This window comes from Centroberyx affinis, unplaced genomic scaffold (assembly GCF_046629955.1).
Source record: "Centroberyx affinis isolate AG114_WGS23_722 - 3 ecotype Tasmania unplaced genomic scaffold, CSIRO-AGI_Caff_v1 ptg001724l_1, whole genome shotgun sequence".
Taxonomy (NCBI): domain Eukaryota; kingdom Metazoa; phylum Chordata; class Actinopteri; order Beryciformes; family Berycidae; genus Centroberyx; species Centroberyx affinis.
In genome coordinates, this window is record NW_027280131.1 from 88039 (window position 1) to 110791 (window position 22753).

General features: G+C 45.6%; 1 protein-coding gene across 1 annotated transcript in view; it reads right to left on the reverse strand.

Annotated features, from left to right (window-relative positions):
• lpgat1 (lysophosphatidylglycerol acyltransferase 1) overlaps window positions 1-22753 on the reverse strand; it is a 35832-nt gene that overhangs the window by 576 nt on the left and 12503 nt on the right. Inside the window, exons 4-7 of the mRNA XM_071528780.1 lie at window positions 18565-18660; window positions 15212-15491; window positions 10065-10191; window positions 6294-6301 (exon numbers count right to left, since the gene is read on the reverse strand). Of these exons, the coding sequence (XP_071384881.1) occupies window positions 6294-6301; window positions 10065-10191; window positions 15212-15491; window positions 18565-18660 (511 nt within the window). The remainder of the gene's footprint in view (window positions 1-6293; window positions 6302-10064; window positions 10192-15211; window positions 15492-18564; window positions 18661-22753) is intronic.

Consider the following 22753-nt stretch of genomic DNA (forward strand, 5'->3'; position numbering starts at 1 on the left):
CTGTCTGTGTGTGTGTGTGTGTGTGTGTGTGTGTGTGTGTGTGTGCTCTAGCCTCAGCTCTTTTAGGACTTCATTAGCTGGCAGGCTCATCAGAGTGTCACGGTGGAGACAGAAGTGCTGAGGGGAGCCCAGCCTGCGAGCCGAGTCCCTTCCCCCGACTCAAAGGCTTTCCAAAGCACTTAGGGCGGTTATTCATGTAATGTGGCTCTAACACACAGGCTGTTACATGTGGCTCAAGTTAGAAAAACGTTCATTTAAGTGGGTGGGGGAAATAAATGCAAATGAAATCTTATAATTCCAAGCCCGTGTGAAACATTACAGCACTGTGGTCTGACAAAAGTAGCACCATAAAATGTTCAGGAGCACAAGATTGTTCATGCTTTTAGCTTTTTGTAACCATAAACAATGTTTTTAATGGGGGGGATGTTGGACAGATATTCAGGAAATATTATCCACAGCCATCTAGCTGGCTAAAATGACTAATTGGCACGACAGCAACAGAAAAAGCACAGTTTCTGACATCAGATTGACTGACGTATTGGCTGACATTGTGAACTCAGTGGGTGGCTTGCGGGGGGGGGTCACTTCATGAGGGCGCCGCCGCAGTTCTGTTCCCGGCCAGCAGGGGTCCCCAGCAGGCTGCACTCCCACACGGCCGGCTCCCAATCACCTTCAAACAGAGGTTACAGTCTCCTCCCGTGGAAAAAGCACTTCCTATACACTCACATTTGCTCAACAATCCTCACTGGATAATGCCCGCGGTAAAAGTACAAGTGTGCCTGAGGGGGAAGTTCTGTGAGAGGAAGTAGCGCGCGATTAAGTATTGATTGTGAAGTTGATCAATATGCACATTCAGAAGTCATTTCCACAAATGCAACAGTTCTTCTGTCAGGAAGAAGCCAGAAGAGCTTAAGGAGCTTCCTGTGCTCAGGTACAAGCACATGATGATGACTAGTGCAGATGAACTCAGAGTCCTTACAGTAACACCTTGGTCTTTGAACTGAAGGCTTGGCTTTGCTTGTTCCTCTTCAGAGATCATAAGAGCAGGAGCCAATGATTCACCCAGACTTCAGTTTGAGATGTGTGTTATGACTACATAGCTACGGACCCTTCTACTCGTTATCCAGCAGCATAGTGTGGGTGTTGTTCTGTGGCATGTCTGAATGCAACTCCTTCACTTCACCAGGGCCCAGCAAGGTCCTGTAGAAGTTGAGCAAGTTTCTTGTCCCTAGGGCCCATGAAGCCCTTGGAAAATCCAAGATATAAACGCAAAACGCATCACTATCGATCTGTAAATGGCTGTTTTTTCTAAGTTAACCTGGAAAGTTGACTTTTTGAAGATAAAAAGATTTCTGGACGGTAGCAGCACTGGGCCGTGTGAGTGGTTGACCTGGACAAAACTGGGGCTAAGCTGCTCTGGCTACCTGATAGTGCGATTAGAGGCCACAGCACTATAACGAGCCAGGCTTCTGCCACAGTGGCTGTGGCTATCAGATATCCTCCATGTTACTGATGTGTCACACAGCCAACCAGCCACGAGCACTGACATATTCTCTAACTGGATTACAAGGGGAAAGGGAGTTTTGAAACACAGAGCACGAGAAAGAAGACCCATTAGCACTCTCTAAAAAGCCAGGAAAGACTCATTAATATGTGGACGAGAAGTGACAACTGAAGCAGTTGGAAGAGACAAGCAAGACCCAGTCACTGCCTGAGCAGTAAAAGCAGTGTTTTTACTGTTTCCCCTGTAACTGCTTTGTAGCTGTGGTGGTAGGTGGTCATTTTTGGTTTTGGCTCCACACCTGTCCCTCATTCAGGACCCAGTTTTGGTTCTAGTGCAGACTGTAGCGCTAAAACTATTCTTATTTACATATGCTACTATGATCATTAATTCTCTGCTGACTCTCCAACTGTTTATGCTTTGAGGGGAATTAAGGTGAATTACATCCAGTTAATGCCACATTTTCTCTAGAATTGGTGTTTGTGTTATTGCTGTGGTGGCATATCACTGAATGAATGAATGAATGAATGAATGAATGTAGAGGAAACAGAGGAAAGTGTGCGCGCCCAGACAAGGCCTTACACCTGCTCCAGTGTAGCATGCCTACCAAAGGCCCTCTCAGCTCTGAATGTAAACCGATAGCTGTGTAATCCTAGCGGGGGGAAAAGGAAGCTGGCCCCGGTCACTTTCTTACGGAGAGGTTTGAGCATTTAGGCCTCGGGTAGCAGGTGGCTGCCACGGCACTTTCCTCCAGCTGAAATATTCATGCAGGAATCAGGGTCTCGGTGTGTCCGGAGCAGCTGCAGCGTGGCCCGAGGGTGCTGAGGTTGGAGGAGGCGCTGCTGATTCTGGTCCAGGGGAAATCAACGACCGAGCTGCAGCAACAATGCCCATTACCTTCCCCCTATCAGCCGCTTTCACTGTGTTACCAGCCAAGCTGATTTAGAGAAGAGCCCCCAAGTGAGGGTTGGACATCTGAAAAAAAAATGGCTGCAAACTTAGCAGGCACAGCCAAAAATAAACAGCATTTGGCTGCTGGCTGGTGTTAATTTCCCATCCTGAAAATATAAAATACCTTGCTCTGCATTTAGGCCGCTAGTAATCACACTGGCATGCTCCTGTCCTGTGGCTGAGTTGAACTGCCTGATTGCTAACTGTAGTGCCAAGCCAGTGATAAGCGCAGGTGCAGATGTAGCTGTGATAGCAGGGTATCTGCAGGTTTTGAAAAAGCCATTTTATTTTTATGCAACCTGGGATTAAATTTAAGACCATTTCCAACTGAACATAGCTAATGAAATTTCTTAAACTATAATTAATTTTTAACAAAAAAGGACACTAGGAAATTAAATGTTTAGGTACATGATGTCCAACTTAGTTTATCAAGCATATACAAAACAAGACATGTTTGGCAAACTGTCCTGTATTAATCTAAGGCATGCATGTCAGTCAAACATACTGTGACCAATTGGACGTGCAAATGATGTAATACAACATAAGAAAATAACACAATATTGATGGTCCCATGCATTTATCTTATTTCATTTGCCTTACTTTCCAACTCTGCCTTGACTAAATATCGCTGAATGTAAAGAATCTGCCAATACCGCTATCTAATTTTATAGTTGCATCAAAATGAAACCTGCGTAACATGGTGACAAAAATTAAGCACTCTAATTACTGTATTTAAGACATATGAATACTTTTAAAGGCCTTAAATTTAGATGATTTAAGACTTTTTAAGGACCTGTGGATACCCTGGATAGGTGGTACAGACGCCGGAGCTTGTGATTGGCTGCTGACAGGTAATGTTGACCAATGCTGGTCATGGTCAACAATAGCAGCCTTGGTTTGGATCACAGAATGGACAATAGACTCCCGGTGACCGGTTACAATAAACGGCAGCTACGATGACGCGCCAAGCAGTCGCGAGTAACACGGTTCTGCCGCGCTCCTGTTTGCAGTGCTCAGAGATGGAAACATTGCACTACGGTGTCAATATTGTGCTGAGTGAAAGAAACGGAGTATGACGGGGGTTGTATTTGTTGTGCTGAGTGGTGCAGTGGTGTGTAACAGTGTACTGTAGTGGTAGTGAGGAAGCGGTGGTGATGTGCTGGCGCCGGGCCACGGCAGTGTGCTCATTTCCACCCTAACCCACTTGGCACCGGCCCGCCTGTTAACCTGACACCCTGCCACATAGACGGACAGCTGGGGACGGCTGCAGTTTCTCCTGTCAATAACCTTCAATGTCAGCTTTTCGCCGGGTATTGACCTGCGGGGACACGGCACACGATGACATAAACAGAACTCTAACAGAGCAGAAGTCAAATCTAGTTATCAGACTTTAAATCACAGCAGTTATTTGCCCAAACCAGGTAGGTGTTTATTCATGAATAGAAAGACAAATTTGGGTTCAAAACGGGGCAAAATCAGCAGCAGTAGCTCCAAATTGATCCTCCACATTATTAGTACTGGCCTGTTTCAGCCGTTGAGCCTCTGTATAGCTCTCTCGTACTCTAAAGACTTCATTTCCGCTCGCCGCCGGGGTGGTGGAAGTGAACAATTCAATTTTGACTGTGGCTGGAAAGTTTGTCTACTCGACAAGCGTCTTTGGCAGGTAACCAGCCATTGTTTGGGTGCCCGATTCGGCTCTAAATATCTCTCTGGCTGTACAATCGTGTGACAAAGTGCTGCGCTGGGAGGCCTGCGCTCGGGCACGGCGCTGCATTAGGTGAATATTGAGATTAACGGCCGCTGTGGCCGGGAGAGGAAAGAGTTTGTCTGCCGTCCTGCTCCCCGCCTCTCCCTAGGAAAGATAAGGGTCCTCATCTGTGTGCGATGACGCTCCACATCCCTCAACTACTGACTCCGTCATGGCAACATCTCTCTCTCTTTCTCTCACACACCTCTACCTCCTGTGGGGCGGTGGTCAGTTGTACCAACAAAAGCACAATAAAAAAGGCCTAAAGGTCGTCATTCATCTTATTAAAAATGTCTAACAGCATACACACCCCTTGTTTTAATTGGGCCAAATTGCATCATTGGTGAAAGTGCAGCGGAGTATTCCTTGTGTAATTTTACTATTGAGGTCAATGGGGATCCCTAAGTGAACCGCACAGTCTGCATGGTGCTTATGCTTTAAAGGGCTCTTGCTTGCAGAATGCCAAGAAGCCCTTATCTGCAATCAGAGAGAAGTTGAGGGACGGTAGGAGTCGGCTCGTTAATTGCTCCATTTAGTCTTTAATCTGCTTCCTCTGTGGCTCAAGGCCGTCTGTGTTCCAGGAAACGGTTTGATACAGAACACCGGAAAGGACAGAATCACCTCCCACAGATGTAAGAGGGCTGGACCAGGGGGAAGAGACGGTTAAATCAGAAGAAACACTGTCCACAGATTCATACATCTTCCTCAGAAGGCCATTAGATGACCTTTACAGCACAGCTGTACACAGGAAAGCCCTGTCAATCATCAGTGACAAGACATATCCCCTCCACCCTGAGTTTGAGTTGCTCCCCTCAGGGCGACACTATAGAATAGCCCTGGCAAAGAAAAAGATCTACAAGGGAGATGTTTTGTTGATGTTTTTATCTTGTGGACATGTTTGTGTTTATATTTTCCTGGGTGAGACCAAGGACAATTTTCCTGCCTCGGCTGGACAATAAAGTTTATTCTATGCTATTCTATTAAGATGATTTTGCCCATGTAAAAGATAGGAGCATTCAACAAAAGCCTGATGCTGTGGCCACATGCCTTCCTTGAGACATTCTGTTTCTCTTGTAGCAGAGAGATGAAGCAACTGATAATGTAATGACTGACATAATGTAATAAAATGTCCCTCTAAACAGGCTGAAAATGGAATAAAACTTCATGTAACAAAATACAACGCATTAACCAGCTGTAGCCGGCAGGGATTCAATGACTTGCTCAGTGACACTTCAGCAGTGCAGATACTTGCCAACACATCGGCCTGAACCCGCTAGCGTGCTTTCACAGCTTATCCCCGCCTTGCAGATCGCATCTTTATGGCGTGAACACACTTTCACCTACTGACCACGACCATATGCCCATATAACAAAGTGCCACTGTTGTCATATGAGGCCACGGGAGGGGGGGATGGAGGGTGTGGGTGGAGCAGTGCAGAGGTTAATGACAGCTTAGCATGGGAGCAAGGATCTGTTATCAGTGCAGAGGTCGTAGTGTCCATAAAAACACAGTCACAGGTGGATTTGGACAACGTGGCCTGAAATGACTGCGGTCACAGAGACGAGTGCACACCTGGGTATTCACGTGGATGCGTGTTCCAGGTCAGATTAAGTTCTGAGCAGCAGTTATGATCGGAAAGGTTGATGCTCCTCTCTGTGACAAACTGTGTACGCAAGAACAGAGCAGATACGTTATCGAAAACTATAAACCTCCCCTCTTGCACATATCCTGTTACAAAACTCCAGACTTTTTGCAGACCTAAACTTCCAGACTTCATAGGAGGTACTAACACTGCGGTAAATATCAGTTTACATTTGTTGAGAGCCAGAAGAGTAAGACCAAAATGTACAGTAAAACATTTACTGATGCCTCAGACTTTACTAAGGAATCATGTTTCAACTTGATAAGTGCTGTTAACCCCGAGTCCAATCAAATCAAATGATTTCTTCGAAAATTTACAAAACTTCCTATTGTCTGTCTGGATCCTTGGCCAACCAACTTCCATATTTAGAGAGCCAGCTCTCAGAAAAATTGCAATTTCCTACGGCCATAAGTTAATTTCAAAACCCCGCTGAGGTGGCTCATGGTGGGGATGAAACAACCTCGTCCACTCCCATACTGGGTTTCCATGACAACACCAGTCCTCTAAGGAAAAAAAAAAAAAGGTAAACCCCTTCTCATTCATTACCCCCAGACGCCATCTCTAATCACCAAGGCACTCATTACCCTCATAGGAAAGAAAGAATGAGGGCGAGAGAGAGAGAGAGAGAGAGAGAGAGAGAGAGAGAGAGAGAGAGAGAGAGAGAGAGAGACTGATTGTGGGTGAGGTGTTGAGCAGACAAATGTAAAAAAAAAAAAAAGGTAAAAGAGGTGCCTGTTTCACCACTAGCAATGACAGACTTTGCTGCACCTTTGTTACAAAGTGCTTGGGGGAAGAAAAAAAAATCTGCCTCAGATACCTTAAGAAAGCGGTATGGCTGCAAACTCAACGATTCAGAGTGTGTGTGTGTGTGTGTCTTGTCTTTGAGAGAAAGCCAGGTGTGCAGCTAGAAAGCATCCATCTGATGACCAGGCAGACTCAGACTCCATAAATCATGTCACCTTTCACATATTCTCAAACAGCAGCAGTCAGAATTGCACACACAGCAGCAAAAAAACCCATAAAAAATAAAAAAGGAGAAGGCGCGTTTAATAGAAAAGAATTCAACCTATTTAACACCCACTACTGCCCTCCCTCTGCCTCTGTACACCCACCTAGCTCTCCCATCTGCCATTCACAGAGGGCTTATAATGCTGCAATCTGGGAGACCGAGATTATATGGAGAGAGAGAGAGAGAGCGAGAGACATAGACGGAGACAGAGAGACGGGAGAGAGGGAGGGGTGGAGCCGAGGGCCGCCGACTGGAGGCAGGGAGCGAGAGAGGGAGGTGGAAGGATTAAGAAAAAGTGCATAGCGCTCAGTGTGGATTCATCTAGAATATTACTCAATACTCAACTGCCCGTTTTGATGCCGCGGCTCAGGAGCAGGAGGAATCTATACAGGCCCATAAAACATCAGCACAGGAGGACAGTAGCTTATTACTAAGGTCAGTTCACACAGAAACACCTATAGGTGAGGCTTGCTTTCCTGCCCACAGGTATTATACTAATATAAGCGATTCTGAAAAACAAAACTCTATAAAAGCGATATCAGAGGCCACATTCATGACTCTTTTTATATGAGCCACGGTTTCCCACCATGGTCCTTGATGACTCTTTCATGACTTTCCATAACTAAGTTGGAGCGCTTCCATGACCTAAAAAATGTTAAGAGTCCTTCCTGGTTTCTTCATGTTGGTTTTCAATTCTGAAAAGTTTTTAAGGGTTACACAGTCTGGTTTACAGTGGAAAAAAACAGCTGGAAACCACCAACGAATATGGGAAACTATTCTGATAATAAATTCTGGTATATTCCTGTAAAGTGACCTATTTGTAAAATTCGCTGATACTTCCTGACTTTCCCCGTCTGGAATACACCTCTCAAAAATCCACGATATTCCAGAAATCCCCTGACCAGTGGAAACCCTGGTGAACAAACACTCCGCTGATTCCGAAAATCGCTCAAAACTGACAATAAAAACATGGTTCTAGGCGGCACGCTGGTCTTGCACACTTCCTGTCCGCATCACCCAATGAGCACCGACGCGCTCACACCCCCGCAGTCTTCCCTTAATCAGCAGGCGGATTAATCCTCTTGTTGACTGTGCACCTGTACCAGCGTGGGCCTCTCGCCGCTAAGCTCGGTGGAACTGAGAGTGTGCACGCCTCGTCACATGAACAGCTGTGCGCCTCGCTGGGTGCCTCCCTGTCCGTCCACCAGGCCGCGGAGCATGCTGACCGCGCCGGGGGGGGGCTGCTTGTGTCGATGGCTGATGAGAGGGAGAGAGTCCCCGAGGTGGGGCGGGAGCAGAGCATCCTCTGCCTCTCTAATTACAGACTTAATGAGTCCTTAGCTTTAGTCCAAGTGGGTGGAGAAGCCTCCAGAGAGGGGCCAGCAAGCCAGGGTTCATAAATCACCTTTTACTTTGCACCCCCCCCCACCTTATCACCCCTCACCCCACCCCACACACAAACACACAAAAGAGCTTGTCAGGAGGCGGGTGCACAGGGAGATGACCACTCCCTGATGGCTAATCTTAAACCCGGATGCTGCCCTCTCTGAGACAATGCAACGGAGGAGCACATTAACCTTAAATTGAGTCCAACAAAAGAAGCTAATCCTGGCCCACCCTCGTCACTTCCACCGGTGGACTGGGATTACCAACGGGGGTGCGGGGGCACCGAGAGCGGGGGAACAAGGAAGCAGCGCGCACGTGCTTTTGCTTTGAGTAAGAGCGCAGATCTGAGACCAGTTTACCTCTGAACTACAGAATATCAGATGGTGAATGCATACATGTGTATAGTCTGCTTTCTATCTTATATCCTGCACTGTCCTTTTACAGTCTATGAGAAGTCCTGTTGTCCCTGTACCATGTGTGTCAGTGTGTCAATTCCTCTACATTCATTATACTTGGGAATGAAAGTGATTCTGATTTTCTTAAATCATATGAAGGCTGATTAATCCTGACTAGCAATAAATCTGTGCTGATTTTCTTTGGGAGCTTTATCAATGCCGGCACACAACTCCAACCCTGCAGCCAGTCTTAAAGATGATGCACAAGCACTGTTTCTTTCACTGAGAGAGAAAAAGGCCCCAAAACAATTTAACATCTAACTACTCGCACAATGACAGCAGAATACGCCGTGTCAAATCTAAAAGCGACACTGGTTTGAAATGTTTAGGCATTAGCAGCGGATTGGCATCCAGTCGGCAGAGCGTTTTCTGTAAACGCACCAACACGTCATTGTGCGTATGAAACGGCAGACCTGAAGCCAAGGTCAAAGTCAGTTCTCACTGCACAACACCAGTTAATCTGTGTGTATAGGCCCCTGTAAAAAGCATCAGCGTCTCTTTCTGCAGTCCACACAGAGGCAATAATGAAATAAAAACAGAGTGGTCGAAACACAGGTGACACTTGACGAAACGCCTCTTCCGCTTTAATCTCAGGTGTGTCCTAGTGACTCACTAGGTATGAAAGTTGGCGGGGGATTTTCCTAGAGGGAGCTTGCTTCATCAGTGGGCGGATATCAAACCCGGTCCCAAAGTTCTCCTAGATACAAGTGAACACCGCTGAAGTGAGTCACATGAACGGGGACTTGAAGTACGGAGCCTCCGAGTCTCAGTGTGCAAAAGCCAAATGAGTTGTAATTGCATTATGGAGCCGTGATGCGACTCCGCGGTAATATGATTCCTCTCCTAAAGGACACTTTCTCTGGTTTGTTTGGGAAGACTTGGTAATGAGGGAGGGCTACAGGGAACTGTATTACAGAGTGAGGGGGGAGAGCAGCACACCAAACTATAAGCTCGAGGATCAGTCTTTGTTCTAAAATTATATCTTGGCAATAAACTACTAAACAAGATTAAATAGCACTATACTAAACTGAAATCATACTATACTTATATTTCATAATGTGGCACATACATTTTCTTTGCATGGGGGACAGACCCAGCTTATTTGGCTGCTTAGTGAAGCTGCATGGTAAAGTTTAACAACGTAGTGTTACTGTTGAATGTCTATGGGATGCCAGCCTGTGGAAGAATTTAGGCTAAAGGTGTTGTGGTGGCTCAGCAGGCTGTGGTGGATACCATGTCATCGCAATGTCAGAGTTAGATACATATGTCACCCCCCCCTTCCACTGTGCACTTCTGAAGCAGAAACAAGTATTCTGATCACCCATTTGATGAAAAATGAGAGGTGAATGTAATGACCACTGTATTAGTCTTACCTGTAATGTACATGTGTGACTGTAGGAGGCCTGTAGCCAAAGATCCAGGTCTGGATGTCCATGGGCCGTGCTTTGGGGTAGGCTATGGTCACGTCCACCACCCACTGCAGGCCTTTACGCTTATTGCCTGTCATGAGAGAAAGACAAATGCAGTTAGGAAGACAGAAAAAAGACACTTTGGCAGGGCAGGAACCTTAGAGTGGCTAGGCTAATTCACCGGCTATTTTACGTAGTTTTATAACAGCAACAATAATAATGTCATACTTTAAATGATCACCATAGGGAAACTCTTTTCGCATGAGGTAAAATCCAACATTGGTGAGTCCAACTTTCTGTAGACGGAGCACTGTTTCAATTTACTCTTAAGTGTCAATTTGTCAGTTCCAGTGGGTGGAGAACATTTCCTGCCAGTGACCTTATCTGACACCAGAATTTCATTCGGGCAAATCGGGCAAATCTATGGAGCCTCAATTAGAATGGAGGGGACGTTCACTGTTGCAGCTCCACTTGGTGATTTAGACTGCTAAGACAGGTGTATTTTTTTTACATAAAACTCTAGCCTAGTGCAGCTTTAATTTCTCACACTGCATCTATGGCAGCCAGGAGAGAGAGAGCAAGGGTGGAAAGGAGAAGAGAGAGGGGGAGCGGAAAGGAGGTGGGGGGGGGGGGTAGGAAGGATGACAGATGGGAGAGGGAGTGCTAGACAGATGATGAAAGTTGGAGGCAGCTGCCTGTGTGTGTGTGTGTGTGCGTATGTACGTGCGGTATGCAGGGTCAGCTCAGTCATCACTTGCACACAGCCACAATTTTTATATAAAGAACTGAAAATTAATTAAAGGAGCTTTTTGATAAGGATGATTCTTAACACATTTTTCTCTCCATTAAAACGGCCTGCTGTTAATCAACACCTGCAGGATTGAAGTTGCCTCACTGTTAAATATACTGTAGCTTTGAAAAGAGTAAAGGAACAATGACTTTGCTGAATCTCTCAGTGCTGAAGGAAGGTTGTCAAGGCTGAGGGAAATCCAGTGTAAAATCAAATTGATTCAATGTCCAGTCTCAGCATATATTTGACAATCATATTTGTTTTCTGTGTGTGTTTTATGCGTGTCTTTCTAGTTTATGCGTGTCTACTGGAAGCGATGAGTGTGCAGAGACACACAAATGGAGCTGGATATCATCGGACTATATCTGATGCAGACACAGTTGCAATTCTTCAAATTTAATGCTGGTTCTGAGAACTTTATCCGCTACCTCGCTTTGCCGAAATTATTTTCTGCGCAACATTTGTACATCCCACCTGCTTTTCGAAATGCTCAACATTTCCTCAATATGGGATGGGATCAAAATGGGATTTTTTCACATATACTACTTGAGCTCAGTTGTTCAACCTAATATTCTGAAGCGTCAGAAAATCAGTATGGTACCAGAAGATATTGTTTCTTAGTGCCCAGCCCTATCCACAAGCTGGGAGTACACTCTGCCACAGTAGAAACACTGATATGGCCCAGGTGATTAACTGAGGACAAACCTCATCACTCTCACTAGGTTTCTAATCCAGGGCATAAGGCCGGAATAATGTCCTAACACAGATGTGGCCCGTATGTGTGTGAGCGAGAGATTTTCTTAAGTATATGTGACTGTTCACTTAATAACGTGTATTTGTTTCAAAGTTCAAACACCAGATGGGGGAGGGAGCGGAAACGAAAGGCTGAGGAGGGAGCTCACCAGACGAGCATTTACACCCATATAGCGGTGACTGGATAATGACGAATACGGCTAACAGCGCAGCCATCCCCCCTGTGAGGGTAATCGGATCCGGATCTCGGCCCCGGTGCGCTGAAAGGCAGCCATCGTCTCCTGCGAGTGGCCGGCCAAAGAACCGGGCCGCGTGCCAAAGTATCGCTGCTTCCCCGCACGCTGTGACAAACAATACTGTAATAACAGCCGTGGTCATTTAAAACGACATCAGAGGAGCCCCGGCCCTCTGTAAACACTTAGAGAGGAAGGAAGCGCGCTGGCAGATGTCTGGCTCTCCGTCAGGCCACTCTGTGGGCCAATCGCAACGGCCGGAGAACACACCTGTCCCTCCCATCGACCGAGCTGCGGGTTAAGGGCCACCTCTGATTGGTCGGTGCTAAATGTACAGAGGATAAGGCCTCACGCGCTTTGATGTTTTACCTTCAGGTCATGAGGAGCTTCAGCCCAACCCTAAAATGACACTCAGCGGTGAACTCTGCTCACCTGCCACCTGCACTGTTTTATAACATATAAACAAGATTTATCAGTCCTTTATAGCTGCTATTGCACACAGAGCGTTTCTGCAGGCTGTGAACTGCCTGACCCGCATGCTTTGAGTCTGGGCTGCACAGTGTTTGCGTTTACCCCGGGTGACATTGCATGGCTGATACACAGAGGCACACGCATTTACATCAAATCCCATTTCCTCCGAGTGGCCCATTTGTCTGTGTGTGAGTCAGCAGGCTCTGGGCGCCTCTGCAGAGCATCAGGGAGGGTCAGAGAGAGACGGTGCTGCGCCTTTGATCAGCCAGGGACATGCAGGCATGCATACCCACCTACACACACTCACTCACACACACACACACACACACACAGAGTGCAGGACGGTGGGGGACATGGCACTCTTGTGGGTGTGCGTTTTTCCTCCCCACTCTCCCTCTGTTTTAATGCCATTAGCTAGATTCAAATGGAAGGACAAGTCCTGCTGCACCAACCAGCTTCTCCTCCTGAGCAGCTGGAATATAGAAGGACAGCAGGAGATGAAGAAACACCAAGGACATGAACAGGAACTATAAAAAGCAGGGAAACGGGTAATCTCCTGTCAATGAATGACACTGACGTTCAAAATCCCACCCTTGTCTTAGCATATAAACAGAACCTCTGCAACCATCAAAGTGTGTGACAATGATGAAATGGCTTAGGCCTTTGTGCTAAATTAGCAGAAAAACTAAACAAAAAACCTGCACATACAGCAAATAATTGCATAACTAAATGAATCTTGCTTATCTTATCTGAATTTTTACGACAGCCGATGAAGTGATACTTTTCATCTGGCCTGACACTGTGGCCTGCGGATGGATAAACAGAGCGTTTTGCTAGCTCCTGGCTGTTAGTGCTGAGGCTGTAGGACTGCAGGAGCTGTGTTAGCAAACTCGTGGAAGGCTAAAGTCCCTGAGCCACGTTCTCAATAGTGCTGGCCCAAACACTGTTCAAATTGCTATTAACGCAGCACTCCTTTAAAATGGATTTTGTGGTAAAGCCAGGAAACTCCAATGTGGGAATTGTGTGTGCGTGGGCATAGGAGACTCACCGCACACGTATGTGTATGGCAGTAGATTTCTGCACCTGGTAGCGTGAAAAACACGCAAACTTTTGTTTCTTAAATTCAGCTGAAGAAAAAGAAAAAAGGGAAAAACAGTAGGAAGAGAATGAAAAGAAATGTAATTTTCAAAGGCTGTTAATTGCAGAGATGGACGAGCTCATTGGCTGTATTTAGGGCTGGTCTCTAGACAGAATAAATTACTCTTCTGCAAATCGCCGCTGGGGTTTCAGGGACCTTGATGCAATTTCTGGCACCTCGGTGCATGTCACCCCTTTCCCCTCCTCGCAATCTCCAGCGCCAGCCGCCGTTCATTTAAAACAAGGTTCCCAGAGGACACTGTGACAAAGACGTGATGATTTAATGCTTTAGGTTTGAAGTATGGTCCATCCCTGGCCTGCTAGCCAACATAAAACCCCACTTGATGAAGAACTGTACTACACAGTCTATTATTAGAGCCAGTGCAGCAGGAGCGTTCACAGGGACTGTGAGGTAAGACAAAAAAGAAAAAAAAGAAAAAAACTTGCAATGTTCTGCCAGACTTCCCCAGAACAGAGCATTCTACTTTTTGAGACCCGGAAACCTCAGCAAGAAAAAAAATCCCGCGACATTAATAAAAGATAAATCAAACGTCATTAAGCGAGGCCCAACAGAACCCATTCAAAATCCATGAAAACATTTCAAATTCATGGTTGTCAATCTGAAAAATCAGGCTGTTTTTTTTCCCAAATTCCTGTTAAGTCGACAAGGTTTTCATCTGACAGCAGTGAAATATGCAAAGTGGGTACCAGCTGGCATGCCGACATGGGAGCATGCAGTTTTCTGTCAGTGTAAGAAGTGATGTGACCCAGGGGAGATGTACTTAGGATGGAGAACCCAAAAATGAAGCATTCTGGGCTGGCCTGGGGTCTCATTATAAGGTTATTACTTGACTTTATCCTAAATTTCACTGTACAATGGTTTGAAAGGAATGGAACTTAGTTTTAGCTTTTAACATATTAAAAAATATGATCATCTCAATGTAAACTGACTGAATGTTAACTTCTTTTTGCTTGAATTTTTTGCCTTGGATTTGGTCAAGAGTTCACAAATATGCATGTGTTTTCTTTGATGAAAACCAGATCTGGTGGCAGGGTGTCCTAGTGGTTACAAAGGTCGTAATTCGACTGGATGACCCAGGGTCAAGCCCCATGACAGCAAGCATCTACCCTGCTGAAGTGTCCTTGAGCAAGACACTGAATTCCTACCAGCTCTAAGGCTGCTGCTCTGTAGCTGACCCCTGACCTCCCCATGGAGGCAGGGCAAGCAGAAAGAAAATTTTCCTATTGGGATCAGTAAAAGTTCACATTATTATCAGTATGCATGGATTTACCAGAGGATTACACTGTGGGAGAGACATATTTTCAGCTTTCTCTATGCAACGGACAACTTGTTTACCTGACAAAATCCTCTGACCATTAGCCAGCCAAGAATTTATTTAGCTGCGGACAGCCTTAGTATATGTGTGATTCATAGACTCCATGCTTCCTACTGGTGTCAGGAGTGTACAGTTACATTCTCCAGAGCAATTAACAAGAATCTATAAGTAGAATAATCTTAAATTTCTAGATCACCAACATTACAAGCAACCAAAAGTAAGGAGTACAAGGATCAGAGCCACAGCAGCTGGACAACAGATGCAACAAATACTCCTGTGTTGTTAGAATAATCATGATGCATAACAGAGAAGAGCTGGGGAAAAGAAACAAAGGCCGGGGAGAAAAGACATCAAGATTTTGTGTGTGTGTTGTGTGTGTGTGTTAGGCACCTGACTGGTTGGGGGTCCCAGTCTCGCTGCCCACGCTGCCGTTCTCCTGCTGGGCTCCCAGGGTCTTCAGGATGACCTGGGTGGCGCCCAGACGAGGCAACGTCACGTGGGTCAGGTGGGGGAGGGAGTTCTTCTTGGCGAACGACTGGCTGGTTTCCCGCCGCTTGCGCAGGAAGCCGCCCTCGGGGAACAGCACTATCCACTTCCGGTCGCGGCTGTGGTAGTATCTGTCCAGGTGGTCCTTCAGGTAGACCAGCTGCTTGTCCCGGTGAGCTTTACCCTGTGGGAACAACGGACGAATGTATTTATAGATAAAACAATCACACGTGAAACATTCTGCCAGTGGGGTGTGATAATTTCTCTCCTTTCCAATCTAGCTTGACTTGTCTCAGGAATATTTTAGAAACAAGTGCCAATATCTTGAAGCAATGCAAAACAGGCAGATCACTCTACTAGTATCAAGGAAATCATAACAAGTCCAATTATCTCAACCCACTGGCAGGTTTCTTTAACTGTTCTAATGAAAAAAAAAGATTTTAAGGACCAATGCTAAATTAATTGACTTGTTAAGAAGAGTACAGTTTGCCGTACATTAATACAAGTAGCCAAACAAGAGAAAACCTACAAACAAAAGCCCAAAAACCAGGGGTTAGGTGCAGTGATACTGTGGAGCACTCAGACCAGCGGTAATGGAATGAATGAAACTGATGCAATACATGTTGGCCCTGGCAACATTAAGAGCATTAGCAGTGACAGCACAGTGAGGACCGGGAGAGTTGTGATTGATTTTTAGTTAGGCCCGGTCAAAAGCCATTCTAAATGCATTAGCATAGGCAGGCTGGATTGTGTTTGTGTGTGTGTGTGTGTGTGTGTGTGTGTGTACAGTTGTATGTAGTGAAATTGCACACCACAACACAACTATGGCTAAATGATCTGATTATTTTGCCAAACAATTTGATCTTGATTATTAATCCTAAATATTAGTTGCAGTATTAATCTTATCTGCTGCTATAAAGTCAACAGGAGATCTTTTGTTATGACAGTGAAGTTTATATTTAAACCTGCCAAAGACCTGTACTTCACCTTGAGATTGTTGCTGTGATTTTAGTGTGGCTACAGGAGCCAGATGGACAGAGGGAGACTTCCCATTATAGACAGTTTGTGCGTGTTGGGGGAGGGACAGGGTGCTGCAGCAACCTTGGTGATCTTTTGGTTATTTTGATGATTCTTGAGGTTCATGCTCGATGTTATGGAAATATTTCCAACTGTCAGATGAAGAACCGTTTATTTTACTGCAAAAATAACATTTTGCATTTGGACTTTGGGGGGGGGGGGGGGATTTGACTGGATCATTAGTGGGTGTATCCAGGCCTGAGGTATGGACTGATAGAATCCACTCTCTGATCTGAAGTCCTCAGGCAGCCCGTCTACCCAATTTTGTGACCTCGAAATTGCATTTGGTCACATTGGTGCGCCTGCAAATAATTGCCTTGTTGTGACTTTGTAACTTCTTTACAGCGAGCATGGCATCTCTCCTGTCATCTGCTCTGTTTTAGCTAATCAAACATCAAACTGACTATATTTACCTCAAAGCAGTTTTTGCACTTGCTGACATTAAATCCCCTTCCTGATACTTCCTCTCACAAGAAATAGTGTTTTCCGCAAGCGCCTAACCCTAACCCTAACCCGCCTATCTAGCTGCTCCGTCAAGAAAATGAAAGTAAAACTTATGTTTCTGGGCACCAAACTGTGCTCACGTGTCTATAAGTTTTGAAAGTTGGGAGCAGCAGTGCTACCAGGTAAAAAAAATAATAATTTAGAGCCCTGTACAACAATGACTTGAGCCATCAAAGCGTGCTGGTATCGTGATGAGCAGAACGATGTGAGAGACTGTCTGTCAGTCTGAGTGGGCAGCAGATGCTTGGGAGGCTGGGGCAGATGCTTGGCTGCGTGAGGGCGTGCGAGGTATTCTGGGGAAGGATGTCAGGAATGCACGAGACGAGAATGCCAGAGGGGATCACGGAGCAGGGCCAGTGGAAATGACCGAGTCTGCCCGGGCCGTCCAACGCTGCCTGCCTGGCTGGCTGTTAGCACATTCCGGGTTCTCCACCCCGGGCACGCTGCCTGATGTAAAATTCCACCACTATGGCAGAGCATTTCCATGACCTAAAAAATTTAATTCCCTCCTGCCACGTTTGTGCTGTTTTTGCAGCTCAAAAAAGTTCTAAAGGGATAAATAGTCTGGTATCCACAGTGCCACATAGGGCTTACTCATTATTTAAGTTATTTTCCACTAAAACAAACGTGGCAGAACTTAGTACATTTTGATATCCACAGAGATAATGTATCAGAGGTGCAGTCAGTTAAAATTGATTCATTTTTAAGTCTTTGCTGTCGACATTTGGAGCTGGCCCTGGCAAACCCTGTTTGGCCCTGCGGAGAAAAAGTGGCCACTGAGAAAAATAGGAAAAAAGAAAAAACAAGAACAGCTCATAACCACCATCTGTTGCAGGAAATGTGTGTGGAACCAACTGTAAAAGATATCCCACTAGGTTCCTGTAAGTGGATCAGTTTGTCGCATTCTGTGATATTCCATCACATGCAGAGAATTTGTTCAGCTCTCTGACATTGCTTGTCTAGAATTAACCTCTCAACCTTCCATGATATTGCAGGAATTCCCTGACCAGTGGGACGCCTGTGGGCTGTGTGTGTAGGTCTGTCACAACGGGCTGCTGTGTTCCAGCTGCCCCCACAACAAAGGGTCAGTCTGAGCCGGGGGGGGGGGCTGAGCGGCCTCCTACACTACGCTACTGTCCGCTGCCGTCATCCTTCTTAGAGGAGGCAGTAGCAGCGGACTCGCATATCCGCGGACCAGCTGGAACAAGCAGATGGGCAGTGACTCGCCTTCTGCGGAGCCTGGTGACGTAGGGGGCAACGGCCTAGAGGTTGGAGAAGTTGGCTCGTGACCCGGAAGTCGCCGATTTGATTCCTTCTGGTAAAAACTGGGCGGGGGAGAGTGAGGGGAAAATGCTGTCCCGTCCCTCAGCAACTACTGTTGATGTGGCCTTGAGCCCCGACTGTTTTCGGTGGAGCTGCTCAGTTGCCAACAGACAAAACGGTTGTACTGGGCGGCTCCCAGGTGTGATTGTGTACAGCATTATGAATGTGAAGCAGGGCATACATAATCCAGAGCACACATGCCCATTTAACTTTCCTTGGGTGAATAAAAGGTTCGAAAGGATAAACACAGACGAACAAATACTGCCATTTCCCAGGCGATGTTGACAGTTAACCTAATTAGGTCTTTGTTTGAGCTATTTGGGGCCGGCTTTTAACAGTTGTGGGTGTCTTACCTGTCTGATAAAGAAGTCCCCGTGGATCAGGGACACCAGGCCAAAGTTGGTGTATTTGAACACGTGGTCCATCAGCCACATCATTTTTCGTACCACCTGAAAGAGAGGGGGAGAAAAAAGTAGAACTTCAACAAACACAGCACGATTTCGTTCGATTCCCTACTTCCCTGTAAGCAAGACCACATGGAAACTGGCTTCTGTGTGCCGACACCCACGCCCCCAAAATGATACCGCCCCGCACGGTCCTTCCACCCGTCTGATCTGCTCCAAGGCAGCTTTGGCTTACTGTCCTTTCTGGCGCTTGTTGTTTCAGCGCTAAGAGGATAAACGGGGGCCAGGGATGCAGTTGTTGAGGCGGATCATGTCATCGTGTTTGCGCAGCGCGGCTCGGCGGCTGCGTTGCCGTGCCAGCCCAGCCAAAAAAAAAACAAAAAAAACACTACCGCCCTCACCATCCCAAAAACCCACAGCCGATCTCGGGGATGATTTGTGGAGGGTGGCGGGACTGCAGGCTGAATGTTTGGAGATGGTGCCAAATAAACGATTTCTTTGAGCAAGTGTCAGACTTGACTTTCAAATTTGACAGTCGATGCCGCTTTTTTCCTGACATTCTTTTTTCAAAATCACGTGCACTACTGAGAATAATTTTGCCGGAAATGGAAGCCATTTCCGTACTTCACCAATGTAAATCCAACAGATTCGTTTACAACTAAACCTAAGTGACCAGACTTCAATCTAGGCACTCATACGAGCAATCAGGCCCACTCAATGTCTGGAATAAATGGCAGATTGACCAGTATCGACAAACCCCAGATGAATTGATCAGCCGCAGCAACTACAGAGTGACTGACACTACAGTCTGGAGTTGTACACGTCACTAGTGTGTTGGCAGTCCTGCCTGAGGAGGACTAGCCTCTCCTGGAGGTCTGGACCTGGGGGAATACTACGAAGGAAGTGTTGCGTCAGCTGGCTTGACAAAACCTGGCAATCTTGGATAACTGGCCTCACGACGGTGGCTCTGTCAACTGAGGATTTTCCAATCTAGCTATGAGCATGGTCACATAACAGAGAAGGAGTTTGTAACAAATATCCAAGTGCATGCAACATGGACAGATCAATTTGAAAATGTTATTTAGACTGCAAAAATGGGAAGTATGGGGAAGAAATGGATTACTAAATGGATTTGTGTCCTTCTCTCTTCTCTCAAGAACAAACTATTATAATGAAAACATATGAGCAATACAAAACATTGTTAACAGCAAAAAGTAATGCTGCTGCCAAGGCTAGAGAGAATTGTTGGAGAAAATTTTTAAATTTAATTTATTTAATTTTACTTAAGTCACAGTGTGCATACTTTTCATTGATACAATATTGTGTCGTGACATTGAGGCTGTGAAAAGATTTTCTATTCATTAAGGCCTCATGCTCCCCAGGGCTGTGCTGATGGAATATGGGTGCAATCTACTGCTTCAATCAGTACCGGGTATCCTATGAAAGAATTTCAGCACTTAATATGCAACAGTAAATTTCATTCACTATTGTTATCTACACTCAACTAATGTAAGTTACCTGCTATTAGATAGAAGCCCTCTTTTATAGCCAGACTGGGCAAATAACCTGGAAACGCTACATTTATTATAAGAATGATCTAATAAATATTAGGCTATATCTCTGATATAATAATTCATCATGGAAAAGCCAAGTAGTTCTGCTGGTCTCTAAACACTGTTGCCCTGCAAAAATGTTTATTTAATAATAGACCTGTCCCCCTGTACAGTTCTTTACTTACTCATTCCTTTGCATGCAATGTGTTTGCTCATATCTGGTTCTTGAGATGGAATTGTTGCAGTAAAGGTTATTTAAAAAAGGCCACATGGCCAAATCAATGGCATCGCCCTTCCTAGAGGAAGGGTGATGCCATTGATTTGATTTTGAGTTGATTGAGTTGATTCATAAGGAGGCTGACTTTTTATGTTTGGATCCAATAGCCTGAACCTCACCTGCTCCAGAGCAGGTTAGCTGTGCAGCCTAAGTTACCATGGTGATCTACCCTGCTATAAAGTGAGCCACCGCTGTGAGACCGAAAAGCCAGGGTTAAGCCCCAAGTTAGCTCACTAACCCACTAATCTTGCTTTGTAGCATACCCCCCTGTTGTTCCCAGCTCTAATGCAGACAGCTGATGGCAGACAATGCTTGATTCTATAAGACATGCTTTCCAGATACAGACTACAGCTGTTTAAAGTTAGGTTTAACTTAACATGAATTACATCAACTTCAACACAGCTCAACTTTCAGCTCCAAGCATATCAACATCAAGGGATGGTTAGAAGTGGTTGTCCTTTCTCCCCCTCCTACTAGTACCATACAAGTTAAAGGAATGACCACAAACACACAAAGGTTACAGCTCAAACCACAAAGCAGAATGGCTGTCATTGGGAACCAGAAGCGTCTCGACCTAGGAAAAAAGGTGGCCTGGTGGTAATTGTGTTAAGTAAACCTATTGATTGGCCTGCTGAAGCAGAGCCAAAGGGTGTGTGCGCTGATGTTTGGGGCTGATTCTGTTCCCTGCCTGCCTGACACTGTACGCTATCCAAGCTCAGGGGAGAGAAAATCGCACTCATTCCATGGATAGTTTCTGTCCTTCCTCCCTCCATGTGTGTTTTACTGGCTGAGGCACTGTTGTAACACTGCTGGCGATGTACCTTGGATTTCTGATATTTTTCTTATTCCCATGGATAACTGACGACATTATGTCACATCGAGATATTTCCAGCGAAGCTACAATGGAGTTTAATAGAAAGTTTTCCACCCATCTAAAACAACCGTAAACGTCAGGTTTTGATGTCAGTCTCTAAGAACCAAAGAGCGAGGGCTTCTTTTTAGACTCAGCATTTTACATAGACGCTCAACAATGTTACCGGGAGAAATCCATCTTAGACGAGGCAGAGATACCAATTCCTCCACTGGCAGCAGTTTCAATAGACCAGAATGCAACGCAGCCACAGCTCGCGCCTTTGTAGATCTGACTTCAGTGGCGTGTGAAATACAACGGCTTCTTCAATGGCTTTTTTGTAACTTGAACAACCTGACACGGCACACCGCGGCACTGTTCTTTCCACTCTCACTTTTTCTCGGCTGGAAAAACTTTCTAGGACATCATCATCGCTCTCTCCATCTCCACACGTATACAACACTAAGTCAAAAGTCATTCTGGGAAATGTAGGAAATCACAAAATGCCTCCTAGAATGCATTCAACATCACAACTTGATATCTAACAGTGCAAGAGTATCGAGGTTGGTTATTGCCTTTAATGTGAACTGCAGTCCTTAAGCTTATTAAGAGAGAACTTGCTCTGTGCAAATGTCATTTGGCTAAATAAACGAAACAACTGTGAGGTTAGGTAATCTTTTACAAACACATCCTTAACGCAAACATCCTTAACGCAAACATCCTTAACAGGGTGGGAGAGGTGTTTTTCCCCAACCTCTAGGGATAGGTATCGAGAACCGGTACTAAATTGGTACCGGTTCCTGACTGGTCAGTACCGAAATTGATGAACTCCTGGACAAACGGTGCCGCTATCGCTATTTATGTAATGTTAATTCATTCTAACGTCCCCTAATGATGACGAAGCTGCCGGCGTCAGGCGATTACGTTGCGTAACTGCGTGTTTACGTTCTGTGCTCTCCAATCATGGCCGACAGGACAAAACGTGTGTGGGCTCACTTTACTAAATTGAATGAAAATGCAGCTAAATGCAATATATGTAAAAAGGTAGTTGCGTGTAAAGAAGGTAACACCAGCAACCTCATGAAACACTTACAAATCCAACATTCTATAAATCTGAAGCAGTGCAGCATGTTTGACTGCTTTGGCAAAGCGGCTGCTGCACCTAACGTTATGTCCTCAGTGCAGCCCCCCGGCTCCGATGCTGATGGGATTTGTCAAACTAAAAATGCGACTGTGTCGACCTCGTCAAGTCAAGGTAACACTCGTTATCGTTATAAAAATAAGTCTGTAGTTATTAACTCAGGACACAGTTAGCATCGGTTTTAAGCACTTCTAATTTATGTTCCTAAATAGTCCCATAGACCACGTCAGTCAAGCAGCAGCCACAGCTTCGTCAGTGGATAGCCGAAGTCAGACACCCAAGTCCAACCCATTCTCCATCGCTAGACGAGGGAAAAT